The sequence below is a fragment of the Panthera pardus genome, unplaced genomic scaffold (genome assembly GCF_024362965.1).
Source record: "Panthera pardus isolate Hobbes unplaced genomic scaffold, ASM2436296v1 HiC_scaffold_16, whole genome shotgun sequence".
Taxonomy (NCBI): domain Eukaryota; kingdom Metazoa; phylum Chordata; class Mammalia; order Carnivora; family Felidae; genus Panthera; species Panthera pardus.
The window spans coordinates 125,861,090-125,882,247 of NW_026526721.1; the positions used below are offsets into that span (position 1 = coordinate 125,861,090).

The 21,158-nt window shown below is 41.6% G+C and overlaps 1 protein-coding gene and 1 pseudogene across 3 annotated transcripts in view; one reads left to right on the forward strand and one right to left on the reverse strand.

Moving 5' to 3' along the window:
- The window catches only part of PCCB (propionyl-CoA carboxylase subunit beta), a 92,627-nt gene extending 76,916 nt beyond the window's left edge, over positions 1-15,711 (reverse strand). The window contains exons 1-5 of one of the 3 annotated variants that reach the window (XM_019437248.2): positions 15,475-15,710; positions 12,968-13,087; positions 11,900-11,968; positions 8,924-8,980; positions 6,522-6,635 (exon numbers count right to left, since the gene is read on the reverse strand). In XM_019437248.2, the coding sequence (XP_019292793.1) occupies positions 6,522-6,635; positions 8,924-8,980; positions 11,900-11,968; positions 12,968-13,087; positions 15,475-15,657 (543 nt within the window). In that variant the 5' untranslated portion in view covers positions 15,658-15,710. Of the gene's footprint in view, positions 1-6,521; positions 6,636-8,923; positions 8,981-11,899; positions 11,969-12,967; positions 13,088-15,474 lie in introns of all 3 variants that reach the window. The other 2 variants (XM_019437256.2, XM_019437265.2) reach the window with 2 other exon arrangements.
- On the forward strand, positions 4,451-4,553 carry LOC128777542 (U2 spliceosomal RNA; annotated as a pseudogene).
- Positions 15,712-21,158: the final 5,447 nt, after the last annotated feature.

A 21,158-nucleotide genomic window follows, 5' to 3' on the forward strand; every position in this document is an offset into this window, starting at 1 on the left:
GACTCAAAAATCAGAGATGAAAAAGGAGAGGGATGGTTGGGTGGCTCAGTCAGTTAAGTGACTTGCTTGGGCTCAGGTCATGATCTTGCAGTTTGTGAGTTCGAGCCCCGTGTCAGGCTCTGTGCTGACAGAGCCTAGAGACTGCTCCAGATTCTGTCTCCCTCTCTCTCTGCCCCTCTCCCTCTCATGCTATCTCTGTCTCTCAAAAATAAATATTAAAAAAATTTTTTCTAATAAAAAAAATGAAAAAGGAGAAATAACACCACAGATATACAAATAATTGTAACAGAATATTATGAAAAATTATATGCCAACCAACTGGACAACCTAGAAGTGGAAAATTCCTAGAAATTTAACCTCCCAAACTGAACAAAGAAAAAATAGAAGATTTGCACAGACCAATCACCAGCAATGCAATTAAATCAGTAATCAAAAAACTCCCAAGAAACAAAAGTCCAGCACCAGACTGCTTCATGGGTGAATTCTGCCAAACATTTAAAGAAGAGTTAATAACCATTCTTCTCAAACTATTGCAAAAAATAGAAGAAGAAAAGCTTCCAAAAATCAGTCTATGAGGCATTACCCTGATACCAAAACCAAGATGCTACAACAAAAAGAACTACAGACTAATATTTCTGATGAATACAGATGCAAAAATCCTCAACAAAATAGTGGCAAACCAAGTCTAACAATACATTTAAAAAAATCATTCACCACCATCGATGGGATTTACTCCTGGATTGCAACGGTGATTCAGTATTTGCAAAATCAACATGATACACATAAGGTCAGTAAGAGAAAGAATAAAAACCACATGATTTCAAAAGATGCAGAAGTAAACATTTGACAAAGTACAACATCCATCCATGATTAAAAACAACAAGGGGCACCTTGTTGGCTGGGTGGCTCAGTCGGTAAGTGTCCAATTTCAGCTCAGGTCATGATCTCGCAGTTTGTGAGTTCAAGCCCCACATCAGGCTCTGTGCTGACAGCTCAGAGCCTGGAGCCTGCTTCGGATTCTGTGCCTCCCTCTCTTTCTGCTCCTCCCCCATTCACACTCTGTCTCTCTCTCAAAAATAAACATTAAAAAAAAATTAAAAAAAAAAACACTTCTACAAATAGGGTCAGAGAGAACATACCTCAACATAATAAAGGACATACATGAAAACCCAGGACTAACATTATACTCAATGATGAAAAATCGAGAGCTTTTCCCCTAAGGTCAGGAACAAGACAAGGATGTCCACTCTCACCCCTCTTATTCAATACAGCATACAAAACAGCCACAGCAATCAGACAACAAAAATGAGGCATCTGAGTTGGTAAGGAAGAAGAAAATGTAAGACCTGATACCATTAGGGGTGCCTGGGTGGCTCAGTCAGTTAAGTGTCTGAGTCTTGCATATGACAGGATACTATATACAGAAAACCCTATAAAGACTCCACCAAAAAACTACTAGAACTGATAAATGATCTCAATAAGGTCACAGGATACAAAATCAGCATCAGAAACCCACTGCATTTTTCTATACACTTATAATGGAAGTAACAGAAAGAGAAATTAAGAAAATAGTCACATTTACAATTGCACCAAAAAGAATAAAATAGCAATGAGGTGGAACACTTGTACTGTGAAAACTATAAAATGCTGGTAAAAAAAAAAAAAAAAAACTGAAAACAATACAAATGGAAATATATACTATGTTCATGGACTGAGAAAAATTGTTAAAATGTCCATACTACCCAAAGCAGTCTATAGATTTAATGTAATCCCTATCAAAATACCAACAGTAATTCAGAATTAGAATAATCCTAAATTGTATGGAACCACTCAAATCCTGAGTAACCAAAGCAATAAAAAAGAAAAACAAAACTGGAGGTATAACAATCCCAGATTTCAAGTTTTATTACAAAGCTGTAGTAAACAAAACAATAGGATACTGGCACAAAAATACTTAGATCAATGAACACATTAGAAAGTCCAGAAATCAACCCACAATTATATAGTCAATTAATCTTCAACAAAGGGGGCAAGAATATGCAATGGGAAAAAGACAGTCTCTTCAACAAATGGTGTTGGGAAAACTGGACAGCTATATGCCAAAAAATGAAACTGGACCACTTTCACCACACACAAAAAATGAACTCAAAATGGATTAAAGACCTAAATGTAAGACCTGATACCATTAGGGGTGCCTGGGTGGCTCAGTCAGTTAAGTGTCTGAGTCTTGATTTTGGCTTAGATCATGATCTCACAGGTTCATGGGTTCAAGCCCCACATCTGGCTCTACCCTCACAGAGCAGAGTCTGCTTAGGATTCTCTCTCACTCTCTCTCTCTCTCTGGCCCACCCTGATTATGCTCTCTCAAAATAAATAAAACATTAAAAAAAAAAAAAAAGACCTAAAACCATTTAAGTCCTAGAAGAGGGGGCACCTGGGTGGCTCAGTCAGTTAAGTGTCCAACTTTGGCTCAGGTCATGATTTCACAGTTTGTGATTTCGAGCCCCATGTCAGGCCCTGTGCTTACAGCCAGAGTCTGGAGGGTTCTGTGTCTCCCTCTCTCTCTGCCCCTCCCTGCTCATCAATAAATAATGAATAAACATTAAGAAATATATAAAAAATAATAATAAAGTCCTAGAAGAGAGCACAGGCAGTAATTTCTCTGATAGTGACCATAGCAACATTCTTCTAGATAGGTCTCCTAAGGGAAACAAAAGCAAAAATAAACTATTGGGACTTCATCAAAATAAAAAAGTTTCTACAGAGTGAAAGAAACAAATCAATGAAACTATAAACAACCTACTGAATGAGAGAAAATATTTGCAAATAATGTATCTGATAAAGGGTTAGTGCCCAAAATATATAAAGAACTGATATAGCTTAACATTCCAAAAACAAATAATCCAGTCAAAAACTGGGCAGAAGACATGAACAGATATTTCTCCAAAGAAGACATCCTTAGCCAACAGGCACATGAAAAGATGCTCAACATCACTTATCATCATGGAACTACAAATCAAAACCATAATGAGATACCACCTCACACCTGTGAGGTGGCAAAAATCAAAAACACAACAATAAGTGTTGGCAAGGACACGAAGAGAAAAGCACCTTCATGCACCACTGGTGGAAATGCAAACTTGTGCAGCCGCTGTGGAAGACAGTATGGAGGTTCCTCAAAAAAAAATTAAAAACAAAATTACCCTATGATCCAGTAATCGCTCTGCTGGGTATTTACCCAAAGAATACAAAACACTAATTCTAATTCCAAGGGATATATGCACCCCTATGTTTACTGGAGCATTATTTACAATAGCCATATTAGAGAAGCAACCCAAGTGTCCATCAATAGATGAATGGATAAAAGTGATACACACACACAAACACAGGAATATTACTCAGCCATAAAAAAAGAATAAAATCTTGCCATTTGCAACAACATGGATGGAACTAGAGTATAATGCTAAGTGAAAGAAGTCAGAGAAAGACAAATACCATGTGATTTCACTCATATGTGGAGCTTAAGAAACAAAACAAACGCAGGGTGCCTGGGTGACTCAGTCAGTTAAGCGTCTGACTTCAGCTCAGGTCATAATCTTGCAGTTCATGAGTTCAAGCCCCGTGTTGGGTTCTGTGCTGAGAGCTCAGAGCCTGTAGCCTGCTTCAGATCCTGTGTCTCCCTGTCTCTCTGTCCCTCCTCCACTCAGCTCTGTCTCTCTCTCTCTCAAAAATAAACAAACTTAAAAAAAAAAAAAAATGGGGGCGCATGGGTGGCTCAGTCGGTTAAGTGTCCGACTTCAACTCAGGTCATGATCTCACGGTCCGTGGGTTCGAGCCCTGCGTCAGGCTCTGTACTGACAGCTCAGAGCCTGGAGCCTGCTTCAGATTCTGTGTCTCCCTCTCTCTCTGGCCCTCCCCCATTCATGCTCTGTCTCTCTCGGTCTCAAAAATAAATAAACGTTAAAAAAAAATTTTTTTTTTAAATAAATAAATAAGTAAATAAAAATGAACAAAAGAAAAAGACAAAAAAGACTCTTAAGTATACAGAACTGATGGTTACCAGAAAGGAGCTGGGGGAGGGAGATGGGTGAAATAAGTGAAAGGGATTAAGAGTTCACTTATTGTGGGGTACCTGGGTGGTTCAACTCAGTTAAGTGTCTGACTTTGGCTCAGGTCATGATCTCATGGTTCATGAGTTCGAGCCCCACATCGGGCTTTCTGCTGTCAAGGCAGAGCCCGCTTCAGATCCTCTGCCCCCCTGTCTCCACCCCCCTCCCCCACTTGCACTTTTACTCTCTCTCAAAATAAATAAACTTAAAAAAAAAGTTCACTTATCAATAAGGAGCACTGAGTAATGTATGGCACTGTTAAATCACTACATTATACACCTGAAACTAATACTGTTGTTAATTTTACTGGAATTCAACAAGTCACTGAATTACATGCTTACATTGCTTCTCAGCCTTTTGGCTAAGATCAAGTGTAGTATCTGTTCTTTTCAGAGTTACATGCTTACAATGGATGGATTTTAGGGTTTGTAAATTATACCTCTTATAAAACTTCCAAAAAAATGTTAAGGTCATAGAGGAAAAAGAAAAACTGTCCCAAATTAAAGGAAAATAAATAGGTAAGACAACTAAAGACAGTACTTAATCCTGGACTGGATGGGGCATAGGGGTACAGGAGAACAGCTACCATAGGCTTTATTAGGATCACTTGATGAAATCTGAATTGCCATAGATAAAAATATTGATGAATTCATATTAAATTTCCTGATTTCTATTACTGTACTCATTTTATCACAGAATGTCCTTGTTCTCAGGAAACACACAATGAAGGCTTTAAGGGCTAAAGGAGGTACAATCTCCAGTTTATTCTCAAATGTTTCAGAGAACTATAACCTGCAAATATATACTTATGGAGAGAAATGATAGAGCAAATGGGCAAAATGTAAACAAGTGGTGAATCTGGGTAAAGGGCATACAGGGAGTTCCTTGAACTGTTTTTGGAATTTTTAGGTAAAATTTGAAATTTTATAAAAATTACAAAAAAAATTTTAAACAGTACAGTAGCAGGAAGTGGCTGGAGCTGTAGAAATGACAAGCAGCATTAGTAAATAATTTATTAAAGTCACTGAAGCCTATCTCCTGAAAAGAAAACACAACACAACTTGCAGCCTATACTCACAAAGATGGGTTAGACTAGGAGATATTCTAAAACCCTGATAACCTCTAAAATGTGGGGATTTACTGCCACTTCTCTTATGGCCATGCTTTCTTTCCTTCATTTCCAACACAGGCATGACTACCAGGTTAGGGGGCAAAGGAGATTTTCCAGGCCTAAACTGTTCTGACTATTCCACCCAAAGTGCTAATTCTCGGGGCGCCTGGGTGGCGCAGTCGGTTAAGCGTCCGACTTCAGCCAGGTCACGATCTCGCGGCCCGTGAGTTCGAGCCCCGCGTCAGGCTCTGGGCTGATGGCTCGGAGCCTGGAGCCTGTTTCCGATTCTGTGTCTCCCTCTCTCTCTGCCCCTCCCCCGTTCATGCTCTGTCTCTCTCTGTCCCAAAAATAAATAAAAAACGTTGAAAAAAAAATTAAAAAAAAAAAAAAAAGTGCTAATTCTCCCCAGTAGGTTATTCCTAGAGCTCAAGATTAAAGATTAAAAAGTAGGTTCACAAAGTGGCTTCTCAACGAACATGTGTATTCCCACAACTAGCAGAGCAGCTTACACAAATACACATTTTTCTGATGGATCACAAAGGGCAGTAGCCAGGGATAAAACATTCATAAGCCTGCAGGCCAGGGAGATGACAAGAACAGCTGGCCTGATTAGAAACAATGTCTGCCTGTCTCTTTCCTGCCTTCTCCCTATTTCCTCCCCTCCCCAGAAATACAGACCTCTCCCTTTCCTCAAGTTTCCATCTGGCAGTATCTCTCTCCCTTACCCCAACCTCCTTTACCTTCTTATACTTCCTACTTCAAGTAATACATCTAATCTACTTTTGTGTTTTTCATTTCTTTCTTTGTAATTTTAGTTTGTAAGTAAGCAGAAAGATCTGATATACTGTTCATCAAATGTTTCTGAATAGTGGGATTTGGCTGATTTTTCTTCTTTGTACTACAACTTGAACTTCATATGATGATATTGTGTTTTAAACAAAATAAAATACTATTTTTTTAATTCCTAATTCTAGCAAATCAATTCATTTTAAACTTTCATAATATTCCATGTCCCTTGCTTTTGAGAAAAATAATTAGGTGATTTCCCCTATAAGGTGATCTTTAATTTTGTTTTCCCCTAAGAGTTGCCCTCTGTGATAAAAAAAAAGTAAACCCTCTCCACCCACTCTCTTGCTTTTTGTACACCTTCCATGCCTTCCCCAATGACACAGGAAGAAGCCACAGAACAGACACAAGGTAGATAACAAGGAATAGGGATGGGAAAGCTCTAACCAGGGCACAGCTTAGAAATTAAGCCTTGTATTATTTTATTCTGTAAATGCTATTAACAGGTTTCTTACCAGAAAAATGTCTGCATAGCCAGCCAAAGACTCTACTCCCTCTTGGATCCGTGCTCCCCCAGAGTCATTCAGTCCAATCACTGGAGCCCCCACTGTCATGGCCTGGTCCATGATCTGAGACAGCAAAGCAATCTTTTATGAGACAACTGATCCTTTTATCAAAAACAATTTATAAAGTACCATGGTGTTTTCTGGAAAATGTTCCAAGTGCGCTTTTCTTTTTAAATGCTCATTCTGAGAGAGAGAGAGAGAGGAGAGCACGCGCATGTGAATAGGGAGAGGGGCAGAGAGAGAAGAGAGAGAATCCCAAGTAGGCTCCACACTGTCAGCACAGAGCACGATGCAGGACTCAATCTCATGAGCCATGAGATCATGACCTGAGCTGCAATCAAGAGTTGGATGTTTAACCAAGTGAGCCATTTGGGCACTCCTAATTACACTTCTCAAAACAGGAATCATTAACACTGGCTTCATTCCCCATGATGATTAGGTACCTCCATGGAAAACAGAACCAAAATTTTAAGGGCTGATTAAAGCCCTTCAGGCATCCAAGAGCCAAAGCACTTCCCACCAGCAGGGGATAAGACTGCTCATAGCAACCATTTCTGAGCCACAGGCCCAGGCTATAATATTTTCCAGTATCCAGTTTTGTTCCCAACTTTTTTTTTTTTCAAGCAGGTTCCATGCCCAACGTAGGGCTTGGGCATGGCCTTGAGAACTCATGAACTTGAGATCTCATGACCTTGAGATCAAGAGTCACATGTTCTACTGGCTGAGCCAGTCAGGCGTCACCACCTACCCCTGCCCCCCTTACTCTTTTGAAAGAACTGACACTAAGCACAATAACAAAATAGTATTTTTATGAAAGTACATGTAGATCCATCTGTTAACCAGAGCCAGGCCCAAGCCTGATTTCACTTGCAATAAGGCATATTTTCCTCATGGGTCAGTAGTTGAGGGCTTAATAAGCAACATTCCTAAGAACCCTTTTCAGTTCACAAAGTACTTCCGCTTCCATTATCTCATTCAACCTGATAACAGAGGCAGTGAAAAGAAAAATTAGAGAGGATTAAAAGTTAAGTGATCGGCCCAAGGTTTCAGAAATAATACATGACAAGATCACATCTAGAATCCAGGTTTTCCATTACACAGGGAAGCACTGCTTGACTATTAACAGTCAACCGTACCTTTAATTCCACATTTCTCCAAGTATGATCTATACTTTTATTCATCTCCAGAGCATCTCATCACTAGCAGTGGGGGTTTTTTAGGTTTTTTTTTTAATTTTTTTTTACATTTATTTATTTTTGAGAAACAGAGTGAGACAAAGCATGAGCAGGGGAGGGGCAGAGAGAGAAGGAGACACAGAATCTGAAGCAGGCTCCAGGCTCTGAGCAAGTGGTCAGCACAGAGCCTGATGCGGGACCCGAACCCGCAAACTGTGAGATCATGACCTGAGCCGAAGTTGGACACTCAACAGACTGAGCCACCCAGGTGCCCCAGCAGTGTTTTTTAAAATACCATCATATAATCCTTGCACTGTTCTTTATCCTTTAGTACCTGGACTCTCCACCTAGATCATGGGCTCTTTACCTGGAGTCTTCAGAATCCCAAGGGGTCTGTAATAGATTTCGTCCATGCAGTGCTTGGATGGGAAAAAATTTAATCTTTACCTTTATTAACTCTAGCTGATCTTTAACATACCTTTTCATTATGAACACAGGAAACAAAATCATTATTTTATGAGAAATACCTGTGACTTTATATTAATAGAAGCCACGGATATTTTTATGTCACACTAAAGTTGCAGGTATCTTGAAGTAGCATTTTCACTCATGCCTACTTTGAAACTATAGAGGTTTAAATGCACAGCTAAATCTTGTTATTTGATAAATTTGAAAGCACACAGATTACAAATAGGAGTGCCTGGGTGGCTCAGTTGATTAAGCATCCAAGTCTTGATTTCAGCTCAGGTCATAATCTCACAGTTGGGGAGATCAAGCCCCATGTCAGGCTCTGTGCAGACAGTGCAGAGCCTGCTTGGGATTCTCTCTCTCTCTCTCTCTCTCTCTCTCTCTCTCTCTCTCCCTCTCTCCCTCCCTCCCTCCCTCCCTCCCTCCCTCTCAAAATAAACAAACATAAAAAGCATGAATATTACAATTGTAATTTTTTTTTAATATTTTTTAATTCTTTGTAATCCTACATATCTTATGCATGTAAATCATTACCAGGTTGCCAAAGGGATCCATGATACAAAAAATGTGAAGAATTCCTGCCTTGGACTAAAGGGATGTTTGGGTCTGCACCCACCCCACATACACAGCTCATTGCCTTGCACCCCAATATTTAATATGAACTATGTGACTGATGAAAGTACTGGGTTTTCAAGATTAAATACTTACTTTGCAGATCTTTTGGGCATGTGCCCCAGACAGACTACCTCCAAAAACTGTAAAATCCTAAAAAGAAAACAAATCAACAAATAAAATATAGTCACTAGCCAGGAATGAAAAGCCAGGAGGAAGACAAAATGAAAAACTCTTAGTCAAAAGTTTTTGAAGGATTTTCAGGAGTTCAAAAAATTAGGAATGGTCTTTTATTCACTATTCTATGGAGTAATTTGTACCTTAGAGGGAATTCATGTATTGTCAACAGCAAAAGACAGTCTTTGCTCTACAAAAATGAATCCTAGCTCTCTAAGGAAAACTTTTCATGCAGAACTAACCTGAAAAATCAGATTCTATAGATGTCAGGCAGGCAATTCTATTACTAGAAATATTTGCCATTCTGGGGCTCCTGGGTAGCTCAGTCAGTTGGGCGTCCGACTTCGGCTCAGCTCATGATCTCATGGTCCGTGAGTTCGAGCCCCACGTCGGGCTCTGTGCTGACAGCTCAGAGCCTGGAGCCTGTTTCAGATTCTGTGTCTCCCTCTCTCTGACCCTCCCCCGTTCATGCTCTGTCTCCCTCTGTCTCAAAAATAAATAAACGTTAAAAAAAAAAAAAAAAGAAAAAGAAATATTTGCCATTTTGACGAGAGGTTAAAAAAAAAAAAAAAAGACAATCAGAGCCCTCACGGCTTCCTCTTGCTTATGGAATTTCATTACCTTCTGATATAAAGGGCTTCTTGTGGGAAGGACCTCCTTTCTAAAACCACCTCAAAAAGCGAGTAATTAAAAACAGAGTCAGCTCAGGAGGACAAAAAAGCAAGAGGAAACAATGGCAGAGGAGAGAGTGAACAACAAACTCAGGGGAACTGAAAGCACAAAAAGAATATCTGACTTGGAGCAAATGGAAGCCTATATACTGCAGGGGGAGTAACCACAAGGATGGAACAACCCAGGAACTATAGGAAGGCGGGGGGGGGGGGGGGGGGGGGGGTGGGGGGGGCAGGGGAACAGACTGATAAAAACTCTGGGTTAGGAGCAGTTGGACCCCACAGGGCCTCTCCTTCACCTTGAGAAGAGGAAACATTTATTCTCTAAAGCAATTTCACCAGAAGGACTCTGGATTCACAATCACCAGTGGCAAAAGAAAGCAAAGGTGAGGCTAAAAACATCTGAGATTAGGAACCTATACAAGAATAGATTGTCCTCCCCCAGAACATACCTATGAACAATTATCAGTCAAGAGACTAAGGCTGCTTCTACAGAAAAGCAGAAGATCCCCAGAAAAAACAACTGCAGATATTAACATTTTGGGGATCAGTACAAAAAACTGGCTCATCACTCCCTACCCTAAGTATCCTTCAGGGCTTATTTCAAATGCCCCATTTTCCCTAAAGCATTCCTCAAGGCTGAATGTGATCATCCACTGTCCCGGGCCCACAGCACTTACCCAGAATCACTCTTGCCCTCATCTGTACAGATCTCCTGTTCTGCCCCAATTTATCTACAAAATGAGATTAGGTTTTTCAGGGCAGGAACTCTGGCTCAGTCATCTCCCTCTCCTCGCCCCCAATCCTCATCCTACCCTACCCCATGGGCATAAGAAGTAATCAAAAGTATCAATTCAATGAATTTTGTATTTGCTCAAAAGTTAGAAGGTTGAGTCCAGAAAGTACAATAACTTACTTTGTTCTAGCTATCTTATTAATAATTCCTTCTGTACACGTTTTTGCATCTTTCTTTCTGTACAAGTTTTTGCCTAGCTCTCATAATTTCTTCTAGTTAAGTAGTTGGTAGACCCATTTATAACAGTTTTAAAACATGTCAAAGGTAATTCATTAAGTGAATGGGTACTAAGTACATTTAAAATTAATCAGTTATTTAATAGTGAACCCATAATTTTAATATTTAACAAGCTTTATAATTTTAGATCTGTAAAAGGAACTAAGTATTTAGAATTATACGTATACTTCCATGTCTTGAGGTGGAGAGGGGTGGTAATCAAACCCAAAATAATAAAGTGTTAGTTTACTATTAGCTGCTGTAACAATTACCACAAATTCAGTGGTTTAAAACAACACAAATTTATTCTCTTCACAGTTCTGTAATTTAGAAGTCTTACATGGGCCTCACTGAGCTACTCTCAAGGTTAGCATGATTAGATGTCTTTCTGGAGGCTCCAAGAGAGAATCTGTTTTCTTGCCTTTTCCCTGTTCTGGCGACCAAATGCATTCCTTTGCTCATGACCTCCTTCCTCCATCTTCTTAGACACCAATGGCAGGTGAAGCCCTTCCCAGCACATTCTTCCGACCTCCTCTTCTGCCTCTCCTTCTTTTAAGGACCCTTGTGTTTATATGTGTCCACCTGGGTAACCCAGCCTACTTTATTTTAAGGCCAGCTAATCAGTGACACTAATTCCATCTGTAGCTTAATTCCCCTTTGCCATGTAAGGTAATATAGTCACAGGTTTTGAGAATTAGGAGTTGGACATCTTTGGGAGCTATTCTGCCTACTATATTTTCCTATGGTTTCAGTGTGAAGAAACTGTATCCGTCCTTATGAAGCCTAACAAAACTTGTTTGAATAGTTTCATGAAGCCCAAAACTGAGGGGCCTATGTTCCTGAGACTCAAGTCCCTTCCACCCAGGCTGCATTCACAGCACTCTCTTAGGCCCACACATTGCCCAGGACATGGATGCCCTCCAGGCACACACCCAACCCACCAAGAAACATCTCATTCACTTAGAATAAACTCCTGGTTCCTGGGACTTTTTACATGATTACTGCCCTGTGATTATCCCTAAAACAGACTCAGGATTCTGAGAAAAACACATACTATGGTAGAATATTCTGGACACATGCACTGAAAAACAAAGTATATCCCTCTTCTGCCCCCACTACAGGCAAGTTTTCATTCCTCAAGACTTTCTTCTCACATAGTTGGTCCTGGCTCTGCCCTCCAGGAAAGCTCGGCCTATTCGAGTTATTAAATACCTGACTGAAGACATAAACCAATCTTCCATTGATTCGGCCCCGTCCAGTGACCACACTGTCTCCAGGAAACTACCAGAAAAACAGAAAAATAAAAGTTAAAAAAACCAAATACATCTTTTAATGAATTTGACAATTATGCCCGAATGAAAGACCAAAAAAATAAAATAACCCACCCTAAATTTCTTAAAATTCAATATGAACCAAGAACATGAAGGAATCTCCCCTTCCCCTTCTCAGCTCTGCAATAGCAAGCACTAGGCTACTGGTTCATCAACAGAAGTAACGGACACTATAGTTAGGCCTCATCTTCCTTCTTAACAGTAAAATAATCAAGACTCCCCCTAGGGCCACTGCTACCAAATGCCACAGGAAGGAGAAGGGCATATAATGACACATGGCAACTCTAGAAAGCCACACACCCCACCTCCAAGCCTTAGGGAAAACCCATCATTTTGCTTGGAATCCTGGAATATTGTGTAGCCCATAATGACTCAAACGGAGCCAGCTGATGCGATGCCAAATTCACAAATCTTTGGTGAATAACAGCATATATACAGACCTGAAGAAAACTGATCAAAAATGAATCCAGAGAACTCTGCATACCATGGAGAACATCCAATTAAAAAAAGTGTCGGTGACTCTGACTTTAAAAACTCCATAAAGTCAAAGTGTCAAAAGAGGCAAGTGGTCCTGCTTTAGGGGTCTCTGGTGCCTAGATGGACCAGAACACAACCAAGACATTTTCGCCTTTCCTTCTAAGTTTGTCACTCCATACCTGCGAGAACTCTGAACCCACAACCAGAGACCTGGAAACTGGGCCATAGTCACACTGCACAAGGTATGAACAGTCCCATTCCATTCCTTCATCTGCAAAGGTAACTGGGGGAATCTGGAGGCCCAATAGTACTTCTTCAGAGGCACTCTTACAGTTTCAGCCCTCTAACTTGAAAACTATTAAATGTACCTTGAGTTCCAGATGGCCTTCATTATTAGGCTAATGAGTAGGTCAGCAGGGCCACGGCTAGACAGTGCAACTTAGAGGCTCACACCACCATTGTAAAAAGATACCTTATTCTTATCAGCAGCCATTCCAAAATCTGCACATCTGTGTTCCACAAACATGTCGCTCTCAACAAAACTGCCAGGGTCCAGCAAGAGGCTGATCCGCTCTCTGGCAGTCAGCTTTCCCTAAAATGCAACAAAAACCATTCAGTCATGCCATCATAGAGAAGGTCAGTAAGCAAGGAGTGCTTGTGAGTGGGCCACGAAGACAGGTTTTGCCCCTTCACCTCACATGAAAGCCTCTATTCCATCAACCCACCCAAAACACTGGTGTTATCAGTAGATATCAGCCAGTAAGTAAATCAGGGCAGACAGGCTACTCCAGGAGCTACCAACTGTGGAGGGTAAATAAGGAAGTGGGAAGAGGAAAAGATGGAGAGAAGTGGGGGTAAGGAGAGCCTGACCCTGGAACAAGATAACTAGTTACACAAACATTTACTGGAGACCTAAGGAGTAATAAAAAGAAGAATGGAAAAGTAGGAGGTGGAAAACTAAATCAGGCTTACTGAAGGGCCTAAGGCTACACCCCCACATTCACAAGTTTCTTCTAGGGAACCCCACACAAACTCACCTCACTAGTGTCCAACCCCAAAGACACTTTCAGGACTACTTCCTGGTTCTTCTGCCTCTTCTATGGCTTCTCCTACTATCCTACATTGGGGCTCGGCTTAGAAACCCCACACCTGACAGTGATACTATAATATGGCAACAACCCCACAGCAGGTAGTGCCTGAGATGAAAAGGAGTTAAACAGAGTGGTAAAGAGCTCATGTGAGAGGAGTGAAAAATTGCTTCTTGGAGAGGAGGTTGGAACCTTCAACTTATCAAGAGCCTCTGTTGCTTGGACTCTCAAGCCCTTAGACTAAGCCAAACACCCAGGCCTACTGTCCTCTGCCCTCTCTCCACCCCAGGGAAAAACCTCAAGTTGGCTCTTTTTTCCCCCCATAATAAAGCAGCCAAAGCCAGTGAGGTCGTTTTAAAACAGACAAGCGTATACACTGTTGTGTGGAGTAAGTTTTCCAGAAAGCAATTTAGCAACATATATTAGAGTGTTCAAAATATTCCTATCTTTTGACCCAGTGATTCCGTTTCTGGAAATCTATCCTATGGAAGTCATCCAAAAATTGCTGAAAAGGGGGTGGAGTAGGGGATTTAAATCAAGTCAGCCTCCTAAGTCAGCTCTGGCAAAAGAAAAATAGTTTCTGGAGCCTGCATCAAAACCCAGTAGGGTCCACCTAGCGAAGAGGTGGGGTGATGTTCCAGGGAGAATTCAGCAATGGGCCCCAATACAAAGCGTGCACAGGAGCACTGCCAGGCCTTTCCAAAGTATGATGTAAAAATTCCTTCAACCCAGACAGAGCCACCCCAGGGGAGGAAGGGAAAGCACTCCTGGCACCACACACAACCAAATACACATCTTGCTCCCAAGAGTTAAGAATTATTACTATCTTCTGTTTAGAATAAACTGACTCCTCAGGATTAAGTAACTTGTCAAAAAGGAATGGTCACCTTCATGTTCTTGTCAAATGGGGATTTCCATCTAAATCAACACCTAGAATTCAATCAAGAACTAGTTCGAATTTCCTCACTGAAGACCCCCAGCCTTCCACCCCAGTCACCACCCCCAGGCTTGACATGTGCCTCGGTGCCCTTCACCGCTAAGAATTTCACTTCTGCATCTTCCCGGTTATTTAACTCACTCAGCACAAAGGTCCAGTTTCACACACATGTCAGTGACGCACCGCGTGAGCCTATTTCCAAGTCCCTGGTCACCCATCTGGGCCTCAGTTTCTCCTGCTGATAAATGGCCACCCAGCTTATCTCTGAAGGCCAGCTGTAATTCTCGCCTCAAAAACCTCCCTGCCTCCGTCGCGCATCGTGCCTTTCCTACCCAGCATGTCTATGCATGCTGGGATCTTAAAGGCGTTCAGCCAGCATTGAGGAGGCAGAAGTTCCCACAAGATCCGGGAGCTCAACCCACCCCAGATTAATGTGAGAGTTTGCCCAAGTTTCTTCCCCCACCATATGCTTCGATTTTCCTGTTACCATGATGGAGCAAGAACCGTATACTACCTACCACTCTTCCTCCGGGCATGAGAAGAACACGCAGAATTTTTGTTTTGTTTCGTTTTTTTATTAAGTGCCCGTCATCGCTTCTGTAGCTCTACCAATAAGATTGTGAGGGGGAAAATACTATTTTCTCCTTTCAATAAACTGACTCCTAGCGATTAACTGGTCCAAAAGTTTATAGAAGTTAAATGGTGAGTTGTCTGGGGCCGAGCAGCTGCGACTAAAAATCCAGAAGTAAAGCACAGGGCAATGAGGCACAAAGGTGCTTATTCTCGTTTTACCTGCCATTTGGTGAAAGGCTACAGGTTCTCAAGGTGAACCTTCTCGTCCCCGCCCCTCCTCGGCATCGCGCGGATTGGCTGAAAGGACTGGGGCGCCGCGAGCCGGCAACTCTGTAATAGGTTGCGAACGCCAGGGGGATGGTCGGGTCCCCCAGGACTCACTCGTTTATGCTGTGCGTCGATGCGACGCTGGCCTCCTCCCAGCAACGCGGCGCTGCGCTTGTTTTCGATGCGCTCGTTAACCGAGACGGGCTGGCTACACAGGCTGCGGACAGCACCGCGGAGACCGCCCACCACAACGCTGAGTCTTGCTCCAGCCGCCACCACGCGCATTGCTACCGCCATCTTTGCTCCGCGGCGAGCTCCCAGCCCCTGCTCCTGAGTACGCTTCTGCGTCAAGCATGGGCATCGGGTTCTGCGCCTGCGCAGCATGGGTGGGACGTAGAGAGCCTATGGGCTGGACGTCACAGCACGCTTAGGAGAAAAGCCTGAGAGTTTGAGACTCCCTACCGCTCTGGGACATCATCCTGAGAAGGATAGTACTGTCCTCAGATCTGGTGCCTTTCTTGCTGCACAGAAGATGGATTTAATCCTTGCTCTTTTCTGGCTACCTTGACCTCGAATTTGGTCGTCCCACCACCTCCAGAAAATGAGTAGGTAATAGGAGCTAACCAACATGTATTAAACACTGCCAGGTGTGGCTTAAAGCACTCACGTGCATTAGCTTATTATCCTGATTTCACAGATGAGGCAAATGAAGCACAGAGAGGTAGAGTGATTTGATCAAGAGCCAACACTAAAGATGTGGTGGAACCAGGATTCAGACACACAGACCAACTATGTGCCGCACTTAACCTCTAGTGGGTAGTTCTCAAAATGTGGGCCCAGCAGTGGGAACAAGTGGGAAATGCAGACTTTCAAATTCTCATACTCCGCCCCAGACCAACTGAATTAAATTCTGAGGGAGCAGCCAGCAATGTTTCACCAGACGACCTCTAGGTGATTTTGACGCTTGCTAGATTTTGAGAACTACTCCTCTAGGAATTTAGAACTGAACTCTTAGGAGCTTGTCCATCTGTTTCCCCAGCTAACAAGCAGCTCTTTAAGGCAAAGTGCAAGGTGTCTATTTTGCATTCTTAGCTACAGAAAACTACTAAAATTGATCATTAAACCCTCCAAGCTCCAGCTCACAGCTAGAGCCTTCATAAAGTCCAAATTCTGGGTTGGGACTTTGATGTTAATTCAATTCAGCAAATCTTTTTGAGCACCATGTGCCAAGAACTAACCACCAGTGTTTTTCATATTTCCTGGAGTAGGAATTGTTCACCTAGCATGCAAGGAAGCTGAGAGTCCAAAGTCTGAGGTTGTGTGACTGGACAAAGCCTACCTGCATGTGCCTGACCCCATAGTAGATGTTGTTGGCCCGGCATCTGGGTCCCTGCTTTAAGAACCTCATCAACCTGGAGAGAGAGACAAAGGATCTGCCTGGTAGCACAGGGGAGAATTTGGGCAAGGCTGGATGTGTCAAGAAGAGTAGCTCTGAAATGTAACTGCATGTAGCATATAAAGATTCCCATACGGTTCTACCATCCACTTTTTGGGAATGGTGGTAAATGAGACTGCAAAGCAATAACAGAGTTAAAGTATGAAGAATTTTGCCATGTTCAGAAATTGGGAGTTCATTTGGGCTGGGGGCCATGAGACTCTTGTTCTAACATGTTTTGCAGATCCCTCTCCAGTGGCACATCTCACACTGTGGTAAGATTGGTTAGCTCATTTCTCAGCTAGATTCCCAAGTCAGAGGGCATAAACTGTGGCTGGCTTGCTCACCACTGTAGCGCCTGCACCTAGAACAAGGCCCTGTACATAGGAAGCCTTCAGAATGTATTTGCAGAATTGAATTGAGCTAGCAGAAAGGCAATTGCATGTGGCTCAAGAGGTTTTTTCCTACACCTATGCATCCTTCCAGGCTCTGCTCAGGTATCATCTCCTCAAGGCAGTACTCTGATCTCCCTTCTGCCTGGGTTAGGGAAAGTATCAGTCCCTCAGGAAAGCAAGGAAGTTTTTCTTATTTAACTTTCAATAACCAGTGGTTAGCAGAAAGCCCAGTCCATAAATAACTGTTAGACTGAACCCAATTTTTCCCTCTCTCTCCACTTTCCCTTTCCCCTCCTCTCATTCTTCCTCCTCACTGTTTTAGTGCCCTACCATGGGTATTATATATACAGTCCTATAGATCTATACTGTTATTCTTTACCTCAGACGGAATTCCCAGCCTAGGATGGGTGGAGGTGGGGTAGAAGGAGGGTTGAACTACCTGGTAATTTCCCTCTGGAATCCTAGCATACTCCGAGCTGTTTTCCTGCCCCTAGTCCTCCTTGCTTGCATTATTTCTCCATTTTGAAACAGAAGTCACCCTGACCTAGCTGTTCTATCCTAGTCAGTGATCACTGTCAGTGAAGATGGGTGAAATGGAAGGAAGGAGTAAATTTGGAAAAGGTCACACATATTTGGGTGAGCGTGTTATCCAGATCTTCTGAGAAGCAGCTGCCAAGAAAGGAATTAAATGTGCAAGAAATCAATTAGGGGAACGACCTGTGAGAGAAAATGGGGCAGCAGCTGGGAGAGGCTGGGAGAACTATCAGATTGCAGTACAAGTCTGAACCCCAGCCAAGGAGAAAGGGAAGGAAAAAAGGTGATTAGGAGCTCCTTAGACTACTGTGCACATTTAAGGAAAGTTCAGCAAGGCTGTCAAGGAGTCCTAGAGCCAAAATATTCCTGCCCGTGCTTGGCTGGTAGCAGCGCATGAGAGGTGTGGCCTCAGTACAAATGCAGCAATTAATTTCAGATCAGTCAATTACTCTTAATGCAATCCGGGTGTCTTGTCACCTTAGCAAGTTTGAGGTGGTTGAAAGTAAAAGGGTGTGAGAGGAAATTTTGGAGAGGAGCTGCCATCCGTATGAGAAGAGAGGATTTTTAAGATGTTTCTTATGCCTTATGAATGTACTTCTCTCCTTAGTGTTTTATTTTTTAATGAAAAAAAAAATGAAATGCTTTAGTTACTTTTTTTTTTTTTTCTAGACTGCGTGCCTTGGACTGCTAAGATTGGGTCATAAGAACCCTGTCTTTAAATTTCAGTTAAAACTGTATTATTGGGCGTTTGGGTGGCTCAGTTGTTTGGGCATCCGACTTTGGCTCAGGTCATGATCTCACGGCTCTGGGTTCGAGCCCCACGTCGGGCTCTGTGTTGACAGCTCAGAGCCTGGAGCCTGCTGCGGATTCTGTGGCTCCCTCTCTCTCTGCCCCTCCCCCTCTCATGCCCTGTCTCTCTCTCCTTCAAAAATAAATAAACATTTAAATTTTTTTTTAAAGAAACTGTAATTATTAAGAACTGGAAACTGTTTTTCCCACACCACACACCAAAATCCTCATCTTTTCTGACTCCCTGAGCTCTGTGGGAAATGAGCAGAGCTCTTCTGTACCTTTTCCCAGAGGCACTTCCAGGCCATTCTTCCACCATTGTTGAGCTGTTCTTTCTTTGAAGTTTTTGCCATCTGTTGGTGCCACCTTTCAGCATTTTCTGACCTCCACAACACACACCCCTCTCCCTTCTCCTGTGATTTCCACATAAGGCTCACTTTCCTCCTCTCTCCTGCTGTATTATTCAGGGGTCTCCAGAGAAAGAGAACCATTAGGATATATGTAGATATATGTATGAAGAGATTTATTGTAAGAATTGGCTCATGTTGTTATGGAGGCTAAGAAGTCATGCATTCTGCTATCTGAAAGATGGACCAGAGCAAGTAGGCAAGAAAAAAATAAATATGCAAGAGGCACCGAAATTGGAAAGAAAGAAATAAAACTGTCACTATTTGCAGATGACATGAAATTATATAGAGAAACCCCTAAAGACTCTAATGAAAAACATTAGAACTAATAAACTCAGCAAAGTTGCAGGATAAAATCAATATACAAACATCCACTGTGTTTCTATACACTAACAATGAGCTATCAGAAACTAAGAAAACAATCCCATTTACAATTGCATCAAAAGAATAAAATATCTGAAAATAATTTTAACCAAGATAAAGGACCTGTGTACTTCAAACTGTAAGAGGTTAATGTAAGGTTGGAGAAGACATAATAAGTGGACAGAGATTCCAAGCTCATGGGTTGGAAGAATTAATACTTAATGTGTCCATACTACCCAAAGCAGTATGTAGATTCAATGCAGTCTGTATCAAAATTCCAATGGCATTTTTCATAGAAATACAATTAAAAAATACTAAATTTGTATAGAACCACGAAAAAACCCAAGTAGCCAAAGCACTCTTGAGAAAGAAGAAAAAAGCTGGAGGCATCACACTCCTTGATTTCAAAGTATATTACAAAGTTATAGTAATCAAAACAGTATGGTATTGGAAGAAACACAGAGTGCCTAGAAGTAAACCCACACACATATGATCAATTAATTTATGACAAAGGATCCAAGAATATACAATGGTAAAAGGACAATGTCTTCAATAAATGGTGTTGGGAAAATTATACAGCCACATGCAAAAGAATGAAACTGGGACGACTACCAAATAGCATACACAAAAATTTACTAAAAATGGATTAAATACTTGAATATAAGACCCAAAAATCATAAAACTCCTAGGAAAAAAACATAAGCAGTAAGCTTTTGGCATAGGCCTTGGTGATGATTTTTTGATTTGATGCCAAATGTAAAGACAACAAAAGCAAAAGTAAGTGGAACTACATCAAACTAAAAGTCTTCTGTGTGGCAAAGGACATCAACAAAATGAAAAAGCAACCCACTAAGTGGGAGAAAATATTTGCAAATCATATAGCTAATAAAAGGCTAATATTCAAAATATATCAAGAATTCATACAATTCAGTAAAAAAAATCAATCTTATTTAAAAATGGACAGAACCAGGTCACCTGGGTGGCTCAGTCAGTTGAGCATCCAACTCTTTTTTTTTTTTTTTTTTTTTTAATTTTTTTTTTTAACGTTTATTTATTTTTGAGACAGAGAGAGACAGAGCATGAACGGGGGAGGGTCAGAGAGAGGGAGACACAGAATCTGAAACAGGCTCCAGGCTCTGAGCTGTCAGCACAGAGCCCGATGCGGGGCTTGAACTCACGGACCGCGAGATCATGACCTGAGCCGAAGTCGGCCGCTTAACCGACTGAGCCACACAGGCGCCCCGAGCATCCAACTCTTGATTTCAGCTCAGGTCATGGTCCCAGGGTCATGGCATGGGGTCCCATGTCCAGCTCCACGCTGGGATTTCATCTACCCCTTTTTCTCTCTCCCTCCCTCTCTCTCTCAAATAAATAATTTAAAAATTGCCAAAAACATAAAATAAAAATGGGCAGAAGATTTGAATAGACATTTTTCCAAAGAAGACAAACAGATAACTAAAAGGTACAAGAAAAGATGCTCAACATCACTAATTATCAGGGAAATGCAAATCCAAATCATAATGAGGTATCATCTCACACCTGTTAAAATGGTTAATTTCAAAAAGATAAGAGGTAACAAGAGTTGGTAAGGATGTGAAATACCCTTGTGTACTGATGGTGGGAGGGTAATTTGGTGCAGCCACTATGGAAAACAGTATGGAGAATCCTCAAAAAAAAATTAAAAATTGATCTACCATATGATCCAGCAATTCCATGTCTGGGAATTTATCCAAAGAAAATAAAAATACTAACTCAAGAAGTCATATGCACCCCCATGTTCATTGAAGCATTATTTATAATAGCCAAGACATGGAAACAACCTAAGTGTCCACTGACAGATGAATAGCTAAAGAAGTTATGAGATATAATATCAAA